The sequence below is a fragment of the Schistocerca cancellata genome, chromosome 9, assembly GCF_023864275.1.
Source record: "Schistocerca cancellata isolate TAMUIC-IGC-003103 chromosome 9, iqSchCanc2.1, whole genome shotgun sequence".
Lineage (NCBI taxonomy): Eukaryota > Metazoa > Arthropoda > Insecta > Orthoptera > Acrididae > Schistocerca > Schistocerca cancellata.
Genome location: NC_064634.1, coordinates 178,257,527 through 178,276,195, shown reverse-complemented (window position 1 = coordinate 178,276,195; position 18,669 = coordinate 178,257,527). Strand labels below are relative to the sequence as shown.

General features: G+C 43.9%; 1 protein-coding gene across 1 annotated transcript in view; it reads right to left on the bottom strand.

Moving 5' to 3' along the window:
* Positions 1 to 18,669, bottom strand: part of LOC126100704 (rabphilin-3A) — a 1,079,132-nt gene that overhangs the window by 167,091 nt on the left and 893,372 nt on the right. Inside the window, exon 10 of the mRNA XM_049911320.1 lies at positions 9,119 to 9,257. Within this exon, the coding sequence (XP_049767277.1) occupies positions 9,119 to 9,257 (139 nt within the window). The remainder of the gene's footprint in view (positions 1 to 9,118; positions 9,258 to 18,669) is intronic.

Genomic DNA, 18,669 nt, shown 5'->3' with positions numbered 1-18,669 from the left:
GATATCTACCGTAACACCAGAGAAAATGCGCCTAACAACTCTTAAGAGAGACAATCGGTGTACACTAGATGTTCTGAAAAATTTTAGCAATCAAAGATGTTATACATTAGCAGAGATGCTTCGCTTAGATACAGTGGCGGCTCGTAAGTGTACATTCTGGGTGTTCAGAAATTTTTAAATTCACATAAATATGAGAGCGTGAAATTAATAGCATCTGCGGTACACAGTTATGCTAATCAACAAATTTATACAACTTCAGCGGCTGCCAATAATAATAATAAATAACAAATAAAAATAGTAATAACAGTAACAACACGCTCAACTTATCTGAGAAAAGAAAGAATAGTTTATGTGGAATATTGTTTTCTTGTACGTAATTAATTCCAGGTTTATGGCAAGAATGAAGTAATATTCAAGCTTTCACCACTCCCTGTTTCGCATTTTTGTGTAAGTGGTAGTTTTCGTGCTTTTTTATTTTGTCAGGAAAATGTACAAGGTCCCTAATACATGTGTTAGTTAACGAATTAACTTCCGGGTTCAAAATCAGACATTCTTACGTTGCACTCACACAACAACTTACACTTCTTATAGACTTCTCTGTTATATGTTCGCTTGCAGTCGGGCTTATTTGATTTCGTTACTTTATCAGACAATGGATCTGGTCTGGGTGGCCACAACTCCTTTGCGGTTACTTTTCTTGCTAATTATCTTTTGTGCAAGCACTTAAAACACATTCAACAAAGTTCAGGTTGACACTGCACAGGCCAGCCGATTGCTGAGAATTGGTCTGTTGCTTTGCAGAACGAAGTTCAAAGTTACCACTGGCACACATCACAGGATTCAATATTTACATGTGTTGCTCACTTCCTTGGAACATCACTCCGTTTTGACATTTTCAGTGACGATCTCATTCATGACAGTGCACATGCATGGTATGCTGTCAGTATGGTAATTGATGACGTAGAATCTAGAACCACACATTTCCTAAAAATGACCATGTATGTGATTGATGGTGCAGCGTCTCACTCTAAAAACCGCTTTCAACTTTAGGAGCTTGGAAAACACGGGTACAGAAATTAACACAAAAAATGGATATTTTCAGCAATAGGTCATGGAAAGAATGGAAAAGGTGCATGTGTGGGGTAGGAGATCTCTGTAAACTACATTACAACAAGATTTAATGTCCAGCATGAAGCTGTTGATACTGTAAGAGATGCTATTTGATTTGTATGGACTATATCAAAATTGTTTCACAAAAGAAACTCTTACTTCTAAATGAAAATACATTAGGGGAATTTCGTTTAAAAAGGAGACAAGAGTGGTAGGAGATCAGTCAAATCAATGTTGAGTTGCAGCCTGCAATGGCATACACATTGCAAGAACAATTCTCCACGAAATACAGCCTGTTACTGTGTGTGAAATGCAGAGACCTCAGTATACTTTAGAAGACTTTGTTGTGAGCAACTTCATTTCTTGTGTGTATGGTAATCACAACACAGAGTGCTGTATCTTTTAGAGTGCAGCTCGTATTTATAAACAGAAAGCAATAAATGAATGGATAAATAAATGATCACAATCACGATTTAGTCTAATTCTCGAGTTTTCATTCTTTTGCAGTCTGGTTATGTGTGACGTTACTGTCGGCATGAAGAGTCTTGCCGCTGTAACTTAGTATCCTGATCGCAATTACAGTTAGTTTAATGTACTTTACTTGGTTATCAGGCAGTCAAGTAAAGAATCAAGCATCTTGTCATTACAGTTGAAGTGGACCGTTAAAACTAATTATGACCCTGCATAATTACTAATAAGTCTTTGACCAGTGAGAACACTCATATAGTACACCGTTTGTTCTGCAGGACGTGTAAATTTTGAAGATGGTGACAGGCAATTATACACAGTACATGGTATCACAGGTTAAAAGGAACAAAGTAGAGTATCAGTAGTCCCCATATGAACACCATTTCAGTAACGTTGAGGGAGACACTAGTTGACAGGCTGGTATCATTACATGTAGCAATAAGAAATCTAAAGCCTGTAAATAAACAAGATGTCACATTGGAAATCGAAATAATTAAAACATGTAGTTACATAGACATTACATCTTGTGACATAACAACAAACAATTCTCGACTAAAGCTAAATATTCCATATAGAAAACTGTCAATATTAATGCGTGCAATGCAACAATATTCTTCTTTGATTAGATATTAAGTGTTGCTGAAAAAATTAATCATTCCATCAAAAGAAAATTATATTTACTTCCATATCTCGATAGATAAAGAAGTTCCAAGTATTAGTCATACAGAAAACATGTATCTCTCTGCATGCTCTCATTTGTAGAAAACCTTTGTTCGATATTTTGAACCGTTTACGAAATACGATGGGTGTTACGAGCACATGATTCACGTTGAGCATTGTCAGATGTGAGCACACTGCACACGACCCTCCCAAAGAGATAAAAACCAATACCTCGAGAACATCAATGTGCTTTCAGGTCTAAGTACAATTTCGATATGTTAGTTCAGTCTCACACACAGCAATGTATGACGTAAAATGAACCATACGGAAGATCTACACAATGCACTTTTACCACCGCAAATTTTATAAATTTCGTGAATGATTTACTTAATTTGCTGCAGCACAGTAACTATGGCGAATGACGAAAAGAAATTCAGTCTTTTGTAGAGTGAGGATATCACTCTGTAAGATGTGAAACAATCAATTCTTGTCACGAAATTCGAGTTTCCCTAAAATTGGATAACAAGTATTTCATAGCAGCAGGTACATTAACTGAAGCACTTCGCCTGCGGCAGGACTGCACCACACTGCTTCATGCTGGATCTCTTGAATGTTCACGTGGTCCCATAGTGTGACGCATTCACATCAGATCGCTTATGTACGTCGAGGTAATACAATCACACCACATGACCAAATGTCACGTGACTGTCCCAGCAGTGCTCGATACAGTAGCGAGCTCTGTGGTGCATCAAAAATGTTGCGCCTATTGGAATGTGCCTATCATTTGTTCAGCTCTAATTTTAAGAAATAATAGTGTTAATATGGTGGCCATTTTGTGCTCGTGGTTTGCGCAAATACGAGGGCTATTAGGAAAGTGAGAAATGATCAGTCGCGAAATGGAAACCACTGTGAGAATCCGACGCAGCTTTTGACAGACGTTTCGGGCAGTGTCTTTAGTATGCCCGTCGATCGTATCAAGGCGCTCTTTCAGTTGTGAGCGCACTGTGAGCGAGTAAAGGTGCCTAGAACAACAGTGTCTCCCGCCAAGTAGGAGGTCCTGCTGAGAGGCTTCGCCTTAATGAATGCAGCCCACCTAACACAAGTGCCTCGCACTTCCTTCTTTATGGCAACTCTCAGCCGCACTCTGCAGGGACAGTGAAGACGCTCCTGCACCCTTTTCTATGGGAAGTGTTCGATCACCCACAACACAGCCCTAACTGGCTCGTCCTGAGTATCATCTCTGTTCACATGAAACGCTGGATACCAAAACAACACTTGGGCGCAGGCTAGGTGCTATAGACCAGTGTAGAGAATTATATGACAGCACAGGCGGCTGCCTCCTATGACGATTGTGTTGGAAATTTGGTATAACGCTGCGACAAATGTCTAAGTCGGATGGGCGACTATGCAGAGAAGTACCTGGAAGGTATAGCTAAATGTGCAAAGAAAACAGTTCTGATTTTCACTGTGGTTTCCATTTCGCGACCGATCGTTCCTCACTTTCCGAACAACCCTCGTATAACGAACTAATCTTCCATAACAAGCAATACGCATCGAGTTATTGTGTATTAGTACATTATACTTTGTTTGCCTCACTTTAAAAACACTGTGGAACGTGATTTAAAAATCTCAGAAAAATTCTACAAAAGCGAGGATATATGCTCTACCATCGCAGTAACCAGTGGATACACACGCGATAAGTAAAGAAAATCTTTCACCACGTATTTTGCAAGAAATTTTCATACATTTATTCCATTTCTATGCTGGGAGCCAAATGCATTGGAATTATAGAAGGTCCTGGGAATTTCAGAAATTAACAGTAATTTAGTTAATAGTATTAGTACTGTAAATACCATGTAAGTGATCTGCATGTCGTAATGCCTCTAGATGTGCACTAGTAGCTCTAAATGCTTTGCTAATAAACTAATGTCACAAGACTAATAATCCTTAAACATTACGACTGGTTGCAGTATATACCTCCTAAGAGTCGCCAAGCACGTTTTCTAAGTCGGTTCGGGAGATATTTGCAATTTAGATTTTGCAATGTGTAGCTGGAGTCAGCCGAAGCAAATACTGCTCATCACACCTTTCATGCAACGCTGAGTGTAGACAGATTTTTAAAGGGGCTGTTTAGGTACTCATTTGACACAGCGACTCCATATTAGCCTATAAGGAAATTGGTTTTGCCGATATGTTAACAGGGACAGGAGAATACGAAGAATAGCCAGTACTCCAACAGCAAACGAGCAGCAATGCTGCATGTTCGCAGCAGTCAGCGCAGCCAGGGCGTTGCTGTTGCTGCTGCAATACTGGTTGTTCTACGTGTTTTACTGACCCTGTTAATACATACTGATATCACAAATATCGCTCTAGATTAATTTGGGACCACTCTATAGAGTGCATGTAAAATTTACGTTCAGAAATAATTTTGTTTGTAATGGGAAACAAATCGACGTACTCTAGCGACACTGGCCATCTCATGAAAGACATACAAGCAGTAATTGTGTAGCTTGATTCAAGATACATATTACAAGAACTAAATTGCACATATCGGCCGAAATAGCAGAGAAAACCTGTCTGACGACTCTTAGGAGGGACACCCTGTACGTCCTTTATTGTAAGAAAGTCATGGAAAACATATCTGCCAATATGGCGAATTATATTTCTGTGATCTGTTTGTCCATAGGATATTTCGTGGCAGTATCTTTGTATATAAGCGACGTACTACTAGCCTCAAATGTGAATTAAAACATTTCGATTCCAACATTCAAACTCTCCATTGGAAGCAAGACTGAGTATTGGTGTTACTGAGCTTTCTTTCTTAAATGTAAGCTACATCTGCTACACACATCAAAAAAAGTTTTACATCACCTCGGTTCCGAGAGTTCCGGAACATCTACAGAAAATTGCAATAGAGATCAACATAAACATAATTTCCGACCTTTCCATTGCTCATCAAATCAACAAATTGCGTGTTGTACCACCACACAACGAGACCTTCAGAAGTGGTGATCCACATTCCTGTACACAAGGGTATCACTAATACCCCGTAGCAAGTCATGTTGCATTGGCGCATGCCTGTATTCGTCGTGGCATGCTATCCACAAGTTCATAAAGGCACTGTTGGTCCAGATTGTCCCACTCGTCAACGGCGATTCGGCACAGATCCCTCAGAGTGGTTGGTGGGTCACGTCGTACATAAACAACCTTTTTCAATCTATCCCAGGCATGTTCGATAGGGTTCATGTCTGGAGAACATGCTGGCCACTCTAGTCGAGCGATGTCGTTATACTGAAGGAAGTCATTCACAAGATGTGCACGATAGGGGCGCGAATTGTCGTCCATGAAGACGAATGCCTCGCCAACATGGTTGCACTATCGGTCGAAGGATGGCATTCACGTATCGTACAACTGTTACGCGCCTTCCATGACCACCAGCGGCGTACGTAGGCCCCACATAATACCAACCCAAAATAGCAGGGAACTTCCACCTTGCTGCACTCACTGGACAGTGTGTCTAAGGCGTTCAGCCTGACCGGTTTGCCTTCAAACACGTCTCCGACGACTGTCTGTATGTAGGCATATGCGACACTCATCAGTGAAGAAAACATGATGCCAACCCTGAGCGGTCCATTCGGCATGTTGTTTGGCCTATCTGTATTGCGCTGCATGGTGTCGTTGTTGCGAAGATGGACCTCGCCATGGACATCGGCAGTGAAGTTGCGCATCACGTAGCTAATTACGCACAGTTTGAGTCGTAAAAGTCGTAACACGGCGTCCTGTGGCTGCACGAAAAGCATTATTCAATATGGTGGCGCTACTGTCAGAGTTCCTTTGGGCCATAATCCGTAGGCAGCGGTCATCCACTGCAGTACTAGCCCTTGAGAGGCCTGAACGAGGCATGTCATTGACAGTTCCTGTCTCTTTGTGAGCGTTTGGTGACATCCCTGAACAGCCGAAGAGACTGTGCCTGTGATACAGTATCCACAGTCAACGTCTATCTTCAGGAATTCTGGGAACTGGGGTGTTGCAAAACTTTTTTTGATGTTGTATAACGATGATAATAATGATTTGTGGCTTCCAGCCTTGGGAAACGCTCTCTATTCAACCCCACTGCTGGAGCTAGCCTGTCAGCTTCGCAATTTGCTTCACACAGCAATTTCTAATTTGGCCACATGAGATTTAGTGTATTTCATTTTACAACATTCCAAAATGAGATTTGGTTACTGATGATCTTGAACTTCACACGAATGGCAGTAACGTTAGCCGCTGCACTATGGGAATGGGCAAGATAAATGTACAGACCTGCTTGCTGCCGACGGCAGACAGACGATGCCCCAGATACAACTTTTGTATCAGCGCATTTCTCCAAGAATGATGTGTTCGAGTCTTTTCAGATGAAATGCATTGAAGAGCTTTTTAATTTTGAAAGTCTCGTAGCCCACTCTACACCTGTGAGGGATATGAAGCAACAAAGGGGAGAGAGGGGGGAAGAAGCAGAGTCAGTAGTCAGTCTTACTCCTAATGAGGAGATTGTACGAATTTTTCGATTGGTAGAGATTTAATACACATTTGGCGCGTCTAGTACAGCAGTACAGCCCAAGTATTTTATACATACAACCTCTTTTGTTCACAAAACACACCACGTGACTTGTTTTGAAAATAAAGAAAAACCTGAGTTAATAGTACTGAGCACCAGTCCAATGAAATTTGCAATATAATCTAAGGATCTCTACCTGAAATTTATTTCTATATCATTAAGTATAAGAAACAGTAAATAAACAGTGTATTACGTTACGGAACGTCGAATCACAATATCATTCCTTTCTTGAGGTACTACCCAATTCAGACATTTCTTCAGAAAGCTACACTCGCCAGAAGTGAAGGTCTCAATCAGGCCTTTAAGAAAGAATAAGGCATGAAGTTTAAAGTTGCCAGTGTGGAATGAGAGTCCTTTGCATCTCTTTTAGTAGTATACTGACAACAGTTCGATATTACCTCTCGATATATAAGGGTTGGATAAGAAGTAGTGGCAACACCGTTATAATTCATACCAGCTTTTGTTGACAGACGTTCATGATATTACATGCCGTCAGTATAATAGCCCTGCATCTCCATATACTTCCCCACACAAATGCAAGTCGTTGTAAACTGTCAGTGCATCCACTTCTATCGATGTGTAGCAGGGACCACGCTATGGCACAGATGATGTCTTCTCTTGTGTTTTAGCTTATGCCATGAGGAGGCTTCATCATTTTGGCGAACAGGTTGTAATCGCATGGACTCATATCAGATGAATACGGCGGATGTTCAGTATCTCCTATCCCCATGTATGCAGGAACTCCTGCATGGGTCTCACCTTCTGACGTCATGAAGGATGATGAGAAGCAGTACTAGAAGGTGTCCTCGCGTTCTTCTCAGTGCGAGATGAAGGTGCAGTAACCATCTGCACCTATGGTGCAATGTGCTTCAGATTAACCCCCGGGTACTGTAAGCCACAATAGCCATCTCCTTGCCACCAGCTGCTTCGCGGAGCATGTGCTGTGGGTCAGGAGAACCATGGCAATTCCATACAATGGACCGATTTTAGATGACATTCCTGCCATTCCAAAACACTTTCACCCATCTCGCCACCATACGATATGCCAATGCTGCATCACCACATGCCTCACGCAGTCCCCGAACACATTGTTGTTTGCCCCGGTTATGTACCACTTCAATCTTGATCCATTTTTTCCGTGTTTCGTAAACATATTGTTAGGGCGCTTGAAATGGCCTGGCGCACTTTCGAACAGTACACACTGCAACTGATTCAGCCACTCACTGTACTTCTTCAACTGGTCTTCTGCTATCTGCTACAGGTAGCGCACATGCCATTTGACAGACATCCTTCACGTTACGGCAGTGTTGCCAATACTTTTTATCCAGCCCTAGTATCTCACAGCTGTCGTCTTACCATTCTCTTCGTTAAAATTCGTACGAAGATTTTTTGATTGTAGAAGCTCTGGTACCAATTTGTCTGAAAGACTGTTGCAAGTTTGAAATGAGCTTGTTTCTTTGTTTTCTGTTCGCCTGATCGCGATGTCCACTTTTGATGAGTACAGCCTCTTTCATCCATATTATTTACATTTCCAGTGCACATTTCTTACTTCGTTTTGCAGATTCTGCAACGTATTTCCTTCCACTTCAAGTTTTGACAAGTTTCCATTACCTGTTATAAGTTTCTCATGCTGGCTGCAACATGCTGCATCATCACAAAGGGATTCTAGGGGTGGAAAAAAAACTAGGGGTGTGATGTAGGGCTTAACTAAAAGTGGGTGATAACTAACTTAACATACAATTACACGTATTTAAGTTGATATAAAGTCTATATATTTTTCGTTCAAAACGCACTACAGTAAAATATATATTTCGTATTTCCATATAGTGTGGAAGTGCAGGACTGTCTGGAATTTCTGGGTTCAGATGCTACTAGTTAGTGCTTTCTTCGACGTTTACAGCATACTTTTATGTACAAACAGGAACTTTCACTGCACTGTTCACGAACAGCTGTTCGTGGACCTGTTACTGAAGCTGAAGCGTTTATTTGTGTTAGGTAAGCTCCTGCACCGTTAAGCAGCCTACGGGGGTGGTTGCGAACTGGGTGAAGCTGCCTGTGAGTAGGCCGCGAGTACTAGGAACACCTGTGGTAGCTGTGGACCGCGTCCGCTCAACCCTCTAGCCAAGCCGACCCTGAGTGTGCAAGCGGCATGCCGGGAGGTGCGCAGCCGCTGAGGCCTCAGCTCTCGCCTAGGCGGACCCCGGCGCTATGGCTCACGTCTGGCCGCACAGTCTTCTCAGCAGCTCGTGCAGGATTTGGCCACAGATGCCGGGGCAGTACCTGTTGGAGCCCGACGTGTCCGTTGGCGGCGGGCCCGTCGGCGCCGAGTCGAGGATGCTGGTGCGCGGCGCGTACGCCTTCTTCGGCACTTCCTCCTCCGAGCTGCTCTCTTCTTCCGCGTCTGCGCCGCCTTTGTGGCCTGCAACACACGAAACACTGCCTGCAGTGGATGGCACTTTTCTTTACATGCAAAGGGCAATTCGCATCTACCAAGGTACATGTACAAAGTGTGGAAAAAAGTGTCCCTTTTCTTGCAGGGTACAGTACTGACCAAAAATACACTATCTGATCAATAGTATTCGGACACACTATATAGCGAGAAACTGACCACTACATGTCGCGAGAAGTGGAAGCGCCAATGTAAAAGGAGGCAGGGGATATTGTGTTGCTAGCAGACAAGCAATAACAGCAGAATGGGTCAGTGAAGAGAGCTTCTCAGTGACGTCGAGCGTGTACTACACTACTCGCCATTAAAATTGCTACATCACGAAGATGACGTGCTACAGGCGCGAAATTTAACCAACGGGAATAAGATGCTGTGATATGCAAATGATTAGCTTTTCAGAGCATTCACACAAGGTTGCCGCCGGTGGCGACTCCTAGAACGTGCTGACATGACGAAAGTTCCCAACCGATTTCTCATACACAAACAGCAGTTGACCAGCGTTGCCTCGTGAAACGTTGTTGTGATGCCTCGTGTAAGGAGGAGAAATGCGTACCACCACGTTTCCGACTTTGATAAAGGTCAGATTGTAGCCTATCGCGATTGCGGTTTATCATATCGCGACATTGCTGCTCGTGTTGGTCGAGATCCAATGACTTAGCAGAATATGGAATCGGTGGGTTCAGGAGGGTAATACGGAACGTCGTGCTGGATCCCAACGGCCTCGTATCACTAGCAGTCGAGATGACAGGTATCTTATCCGCATGTCTGTAACGGATCGTGCAGCCACGTCTCGATCCCTGAGTCAACAGATGGGGACGTTTGCAAGACAACAACCATCTGCACGAACAATTGGACGACGTTTGCAGCAGCATGGACTATCAGCTCGGAAACCATGGCTGCAGTTACCCTTGACGCTGCATCACAGACAGGAGCGCCTGCGATGGTGTACTCAACGCCGAACCTGGGTGCACGAATGGCAAAACGTCATTTTTTCGGATGTATCCAGGTTCTGTTTACAGCATCATGATGGTCGCATCCGTGTTTGGCGACATCACGGTGAACACACGTTGGAAGCGTGTATTCGTCATCGCCATACTGGCGTATCACTCGGCGTGATGGTATGGGTTACCATTGGTTACACGTCTCGGTCACCTCTTGTTCGCATTGACGCCACTTTGAACAGTGGACGTTACATTTCAGATGTGTTACGACCCGTGGCTCTACCCTTCATTCGATGCCTGTGAAACCCTACATTTCAGCAGGATAATGCACGACCGCATGTTTCAGGTCCTGGACGGGCCTTTCTGGCTACAGAAAATGTTCGACTGCTGCCCTGGCCAGCACATTCTCCAGATCTCTCACCAACTGAAAACGTCTGGTCAATAGTGGCCGAGCAACTGGCTCGTCACAATACGCCAGTCACTACTCTTGACGAACCGTGAGATAGTGTTGAAGCTGCATGGGCAGCTGTACCTGTACACGCCATCCAAGCTCTGTTTGACTCAATGCCCAGGCGTATCAAGGCCGCTATTACGGCCAGAGGTGGTTGTTCTGGGTACTGATTTCGCATTATCTATGCACTCAAATTGCTTGAAAATGTAATCACATGTCAGTTCTAGTATAATATATTTGTCCAATGAATACCCGTTTATCATATGCATTTCTTCTTGTTGTAGCAATTTTAATGGCCAGTAGTGTAATTACCAGATTTCAACTCAGTAAGAGATTCGTCAGGGACGTTTCAACGCTTCTAAAGCTGCTCGCGTCGCCTCTTGGTGAAGTGAAACCGCAAAGGAATACTCACAGATAAACCAAGACCAGCCAGACCTCAAGTACTGAGGGACAGGGAGTGTCTAGCGTTGCGCAGGATGGTTGTAACACTTTGCGCGAAATCAACGGAAGGAGTCACTTGTGCGTTCCAAAGTGCCACCACCAGTCCAGCTAGCACAATGACTGTGTGTAGGGAGCTAAAAAGAATTGTGTGTAACGGTCGAGCAGCTCCTCATAAGCGACACATTTCTGCAGTCAGTGCTTCACGACTTACGAGGCGGTGTGAAGAATGACGCCACTGGATGATGGATGACTGAAAACGAATGATTTGGAGTGATGAATCACGTTACACCCTGTGGCAATTCGATGGAACGCTTTGGCTTTCTCGTGGGTTCAGGAGGGTAATACGGAACGTCGTGCCTGCAGAACGTTACCTGCCGTCATGTGTAGTGCCAACATCGAAGTACGGAGGAGATGTTGTTATGGTATTGGGGTGCTGTCTGTGGTTATGGTGTGGTCCCCTTAAGAAAACCCTAAAAGTGGAAGCATATAACACATTTTTCAGTATTATGTACTAATTATGGTACAGGAACAGTTCGGAGGTGATTGTTTGTTTCATTATGACAATCGATGCTGTCATAAAGCCGAATCTGTGAGGCAATAGTTTGTGGGCGATAACGTTCCTGAAAAGGACTGGCCTGCCCAGACTCTCGACCTGAACCCAATGGAACACATTTGGGATGAGTCAGAAACAACCCAGCGTCCAGCATCACTACCTTCTCTGTTTCGGCTCTTGAGGAAGAATGGGATGCCATTCCTCCATATACATTTAGACTCCTCAGTGAAAGTGTCAAGCCGTCATAAAGGTGAAGGGTGGACTCAGTCCATATTAAAATCCAATAATACGTGTCCACATACTTTGGATCAAACAGTGTACGCACAAAGTGTTAAAAACACTGTCTCACATTCTTACAGAACTCAGCACGGTTAAAAATAGAAGAAAAGTCCTGAAAGCGTAAGCACACTGGACAAAAAATTAATTACTCCAGGAGAAAACAAGTTAATAGCGTACGCATGCCGTATCCGAATGAAGTCACTCACTGATCATTTGATCTCGCAGAGCCAGCAATTTTCTGGGGTGTTTATTGCTACATTTCACCAGCTGTTCCAAACTGTCCCACGGCTATTCTGTGGAACTAATACCTGGCGGTTTAGCGAGTCAGGTGCTTTCTCTGAGTGTTTTCGTCCGCACCAGACTCATCATGAAGCAACACTTGGTAACCTGGAATGCTGAAATAAACATCATGGTTGACGTTCACGTTAACTTGAAAGAGTGGGCTCAGGCCATGGCACGAAAAACACCCCAAAACATAAGAGAACCACTTCCGGCCTAAACTAGACCCTCCACAAAATGCGGATTAAGCACCTCATTCGGCCAGGTATATGCATGACATCTTAAGTCACTTCAAAAGAGGCAAAATTACGACTCTTCGGACCGCACTAATTGTCTTAAGTGAGCTACTATGAAGTTTCTATGTGATTTGGCCCAAAGAAGATGTGTAACTTGATGTGTTACCGTGAGAAATGGCATCTTGTGAGGCACACGACTCCAAATACGAGGGAACTTGAGAAAGTAAGTTGTACATTGTTATGCAAGCCTAAGAATCTTTTATTGAATGCTGCAGTACACTTCAGAGTAACACACAAGTACATGGCACTATTTTTGAACTTCAGTGCCAATTCTCTGTAAACAGCGGTCGAAATGTTCTACGAATCGTTCAATTCCTCGATGACACATATCCGCCCCTTATTGACAGCCTTATTGACAGAGCCATTCTAGAATCGCTGTGAGCCCCATTTTCAAGTGAAAGCTACAGCCTACCTTGCGATAGCGAAATAAATAAATAATAAAAACTTCTAGTCAAATGGCGGCAATGATTTCATTTCAAAATATATTCTGACCGTGGTCAGCTAGCAGGCAAAAATCATTAATGGGCTAAGATTAAATGAAGAGGGAGGCCGTGTTACTGAACCTTCTCTCTCATATCATCGCCAATAAACGTTTGTATTACGGATTGTTGTACGATGTGTAGATGCACTGGCGACCATAACTAAAGGTAATTTGTCGACCAGAAATTTATTAACTAGTTCTGTACTCTGTAGGGGTCTCTGGGTCTATTACTCATAATTCCTAGTCACTCACTGACTTATTTTGTGTTTCAACATCGCGTGGAAATGTCGGACTGCCTGGAATATGTACTTTGATCTGGGTTTTGTACAAATTAAAGCAAACTTCAGCTGAGCAACGTTGCTGATGGGATGAATATGCACAGACGGAAAAAAATCTCAGCACCAAGAAGTACTTGTGTGAGACAAACGAAAATTAGTAGGTTTGTTTCTACAGCTCAAAGATGACGTCTATTTACATTTTGCGCCAGTCACATAAGAGTGGCACTAGGGGCGCCATTATGAGGACGCAAATAAGGGTTCCTTTAGATACGCGTTGTAACGATAGTGAACGTTAGTTATCTTTGAGTGTGGATGCAACGAATTGATATTAGTCAAGAGGATTTGATGCCATTATCAACTCCTCACTGAACTGAATAAGATCGTGCAGTAGGGCTTCTAGAAGCTGGACCTCCTTCCGCGATGTTGCAAGAATACTTGGTAGGAATGTATCCAGTGTACGTGATTGCTAGTATAGTGCGCGCAGAACAGCATGACCCGCAGATGTTGCAGAAAGCAGAGCACGCGTGGGTAAAGTGGTAGTGGTGGGAGTTACTGCGGGGGGAATGCCAAGCTCTGGAGCAGAAGTGCCGTTCTAAACTGAAGTCTATTCTCACATTCTCTGTAAATATTATGTGGGGGTCCTCCACTCTCACACTTGCATGGTGACAGTTGAAAAAGGTTTTCTATCACCTCTGATTTGGTTAGTAACTAAAAAGAATTTCGCCGAAAACGCAGCGATTTATTTTCGCCGGGCTTGTTAACCATTTGTAACTTTCAAAGAAGCATCATGAGTTGCGAATTTTGAGTAAAACCTTCACATTTCTCTTTGCCATGTTAAAATTTCCTTCTTTTGCTAAAACACAGCGGAATTTGCACAGTATCACCTCGCTAACATGTTGTGCAGACGCAAGAAGTCTGAAAAAGTGGTTTCTTAAGTTTATTAAGTGAGGAACTGAGGAAACGTAAGATCAGTAGCTTATGAAAAAGCACATTCTTGGTACAAAATAATATATTTTCTTCTTTTGCTAAAACACAGCGGAATTTGCACAGTATCACCTCACTAACATGTTGTGCAGACGCAATTGCAAAAGAAGTCTGAGAAAGTGGTTTCTTAAGTTTATTAAGTGAGGAACTATGGAAAAGTAAGGTAAGCAGCTAATGAAAAAGCACATTCTTGGTACAAAATAAACGTGGTAATGTCTTCACTTATATTGTTTCAATACGCATAGCATTTCTCGTTTCACCAGCTATCGATGGCCCTTAAAAATTGCATCCTTCCATCGAAAAAGTCTGCAGTTAGTGGAATGACACCGTAGATAATGAAGTTTGTATAAGAACCATATGGCAAAATACTCATCTCTTTGCATGCTGTCATTTGCCAAAATCACATTTCACTATCTCAAACCGTTCATTAAATAGGAGGAATGTTGTAGATTTTTCATTCTGGCTTTATTGCTAGCGCGGCGGTATCGCAAATGAGTGTGCTACGTCAGATCAATTTTCTCAAGGTTGGTGATAGAGACCTCTATCCAAGTCTAAAGAAAAATTCAATACATTTGCTCAAATTTCATACGCTGCAGCATATTACGTAATATGCACCAAACTCAAAATCCTAATGATCTCTATTTTTTATTGCAAACTTTTTCGAATTCCGCGCATTGTCTTACTTCCACATAAGAATCAGAATAACTACGACCATTAACGAAATGATGGGCACATCATCACAAACTGACACATAAAGCTGTACGTAAACCAATAATATTTTTTGTTTTACTAAATAGTTTCTGTAAAATCGTTTGAGAAAGATTGCAGGGCGTGCGTCTCCATTCTGTCATGGCCGACCGGCGTCCCCTTCGGAACAAACGAATGAACTCGCCCAGCGCTTTTTGACAAAAATCGGTCACTGCGCATTAACCACCGCGTCCTGCTTGGGCTATAGCAGCAATGAAGAGAAGGTACGGTCACAAGAAGACCGAGTTCGGGACGACCACATGGTACTACTGAGAAGGAAGATTATCGTGTTCGGCTTATGGTTCTGGCTAGGGCTGTAAATAATATAGATGTTTTCCCAAAAATTATCGATATAAATCGGTGATATTTACACCCAAATATATCGATATAAAAATGGTAATATCGACTGCCGATATTTTTATTTCATTTAATTTAAAGTTGTTCTTTTGATATTATAGTAGGACATAATTTTACTTTCACTATGTGAAGGAGTCTTATTACTTTTTGAGCTTTCATCATAACCAATTTTTCCCTGTATCTGCGTGAAGCAAGTATAAGTGGCACAAAAGAAGAAGTCCGTTTGCACTGGAGGATGGGGGTGTTGATGGAACAACAAAATTTCCAATGTGAAAAACCAATTTTTAACGCAACTAGTGTGCTATTTCTTCACATCAGCATTCTTCTAAAACGATTTCTGAAAATAATGAACAAAAATCTAAATGACAAGATTGGTTTTTGCGATGGACGGAGACGTGTGAGGACAAATGCTGACGTAATGGGCGTTCGGCGCTACGAACAGAAATAGCAACGTTTAGCTTCACCACGTACTTCTGACGCTAGAACTGCTAGATTGCTGGCGTAGGCAAAAATGGAAACACAAGGAAGTCGACATGAAGTGTTCTGGACATATACGATATCCGACGAAACCGAATGACGGAACCATCGGACACCTTTTCTTGTGCCACTTATAATACATGCAGTTACCAGCGGTAGCGAAGTGGTTATAGCCATGCTCAAACGTACATCGTTTTCCTTTCAGTTCTTGCTCTAAGGGAGATAGGAAGCCTGCTAGCTTGTTGATGTACAGAATATCTAATAGTAAATAAATACTTAAATATACAGCTTTGAAACTGGCAGTGTATGTACAATGTGCAGCCGATATTTTTCAAGGCCGGTACCTCATTATTCGATGTTTTGTCCGAAATATCCAGAGCCGATAATGACATACACTCCTGGAAATGGGAAAAAGAACACATTGACACCGGTGTGTCAGACCCACCATACTTGCTCCGGACACTGCGAGAGGGCTGTACAAGCAATGATCACATGCACGCCACAGCGGACACACCAGGAACCGCGGTGTTGGCCGTCGAATGGCGCTAGCTGCGCAGCATTTGTGCACCGCCGCCGTCAGTGTCAGCCAGTTTGCCGTGGCATACGGAGCTCCATCGCAGTCTTTAACACTGGTAGCATGCCGCGACAGCGTGGACGTGAACCGTATGTGCAGTTGACGGACTTTGAGCGAGGGTGTATAGTGGGCATGCGGGAGGCCGGGTGGACGTACCGCCGAATTGCTCAACACGTGGGGCGTGAGGTCTACACAGTACATCGATGTTGTCGCCAGTGGTCGGCGGAAGGTGCACGTGCCCGTCGACCTGGGACCGGACCGCAGCGACGCACGGATGCACGCCAAGACCGTAGGATCCTACGCAGTGCCGTAGGGGACCGCACCGCCACTTCCCAGCAAATTAGGGACACTGTTGCTCCTGGGGTATCGGCGAGGACCATTCGCAACCGTCTCCATGAAGCTGGGCTACGGTCCCGCACACCGTTAGGCCGTCTTCCGCTCACGCCCCAACATCGTGCAGCCCGCCTCCAGTGGTGTCGCGACAGGCGTGAATGGAGAGACGAATGGAGACGTGTCGTCTTCAGCGATGAGAGTCGCTTCTGCCTTGGTGCCAATGATGGTCGTATGCTTGTTTGGCGCCGTGCAGGTGAGCGCCACAATCAGGACTGCATACGACCGAGGCACACAGGGCCAACACCCGGCATCATGGTGTGGGGAGCGATCTCCTACACTGGCCGTACACCACTGGTGATCGTCGAGGGGACACTGAATAGTGCACGGTACATCCAAACCGTCATCGAACCCATCGTTCTACCATTCCTAGACCGGAAAGGGAACTTGTTGTTCCAACAGGACAATGCACGTCCGCATGTATCCCGTGCCACCCAACGTGCTCTAGAAGGTGTAAGTCAACTACCCTGGCCAGCAAGATCTCCGGATCTGTCCCCCATTGAGCATGTTTGGGACTGGATGAAGCGTCGTCTCACGCGGTCTGCACGTCCAGCACGAACGCTGGTCCAACTGAGGCGCCAGGTGGAAATGGCATGGCAAGCCGTTCCACAGGACTACATCCAGCATCTCTACGATCGTCTCCATGGGAGAATAGCAGCCTGCATTGCTGCGAAAGGTGGATATACACTGTACTAGTGCCGACATTGTGCATGCTCTGTTGCCTGTGTCTATGTGCCTGTGGTTCTGTCAGTGTGATCATGTGATGTATCTGACCCCAGGAATGTGTCAATAAAGTTTCCCCTTCCTGGGACAATGAATTCACGGTGTTCTTATTTCAATTTCCAGGAGTGTATTTGTAAACATTGATATATCGGAGTCCCGATATTATTAGAAATATCAACAGTCCTAGTTGTGGCACGTTGCACTGTGCCTGCAGCAGCAATTTCGGCAGGAGTTGGCACGACAGTGACACAACGAACTGTTACAGGTCGGTTACTACAAGGAGGGCTGTGAGTCAGACGACGTGTAACGTGCGTTCCACTGACCCCAAACCACTGCCATCTGTGCCCTCCATTGGTGTCAAGCGGGAGCTCATAGAAGGGCGGAGTGGAGATCTTTTGTGTTTTCTGATGAAAGTGCAAGTGACGGGCGTGTATTAGTTAGGAGGAGGCTATGTGAGCGCCTTCAACCAACCTATCTGCGGCCAAGACACACTTGACCTACACCTCGCATTATAGTATAGGATGCGATTTCATGTCACAGCAGGAGCCCTCTCGTGGTTATCCCTGAATGCAAACTTGTACGTCAGCCTCGTGATCCCAGCTGTTGCGCTGACATTCACGGACAGCACTCCAGCAGGGTGTGTTTTGCAACAGGATAACGCTGGCCTACATACCGCTGTTGTAACCGAATATGCTCTACAGAGTGTCGACGGGTTGCTTTTGCCTGCTCGATCAACAGAACAGTCTCCAATCGAGCATCGGACTATAGTTCCAGAGTCGTCCACAACCAGCGTTAATTCTCCCTGTATTGACCAACCAAGTGTAACAGGTGTGGAACTCCATCCCACAAACTGACATCCGACACATGTACGACACAATGTAAGCACGTTAGCCTGTTTGCATTCAACATGCTGGTGGTTACAGTGGTTGTTAATGTATCAGCGTTTCACATTTACAATGGCTTTTCTCGCGCTTACATGAACCCGTGATCTTGCAACGTTCTTCACTTAAATATAGTACTTAGACCAATGTATACCCGAAATTTCATTACCCTACATTAATTATTTCTTGGTGCTGGGATTTTTATCTCCGTCAGTGTATATGTTTATCCGACTGAAACTTGTGCATAATAATT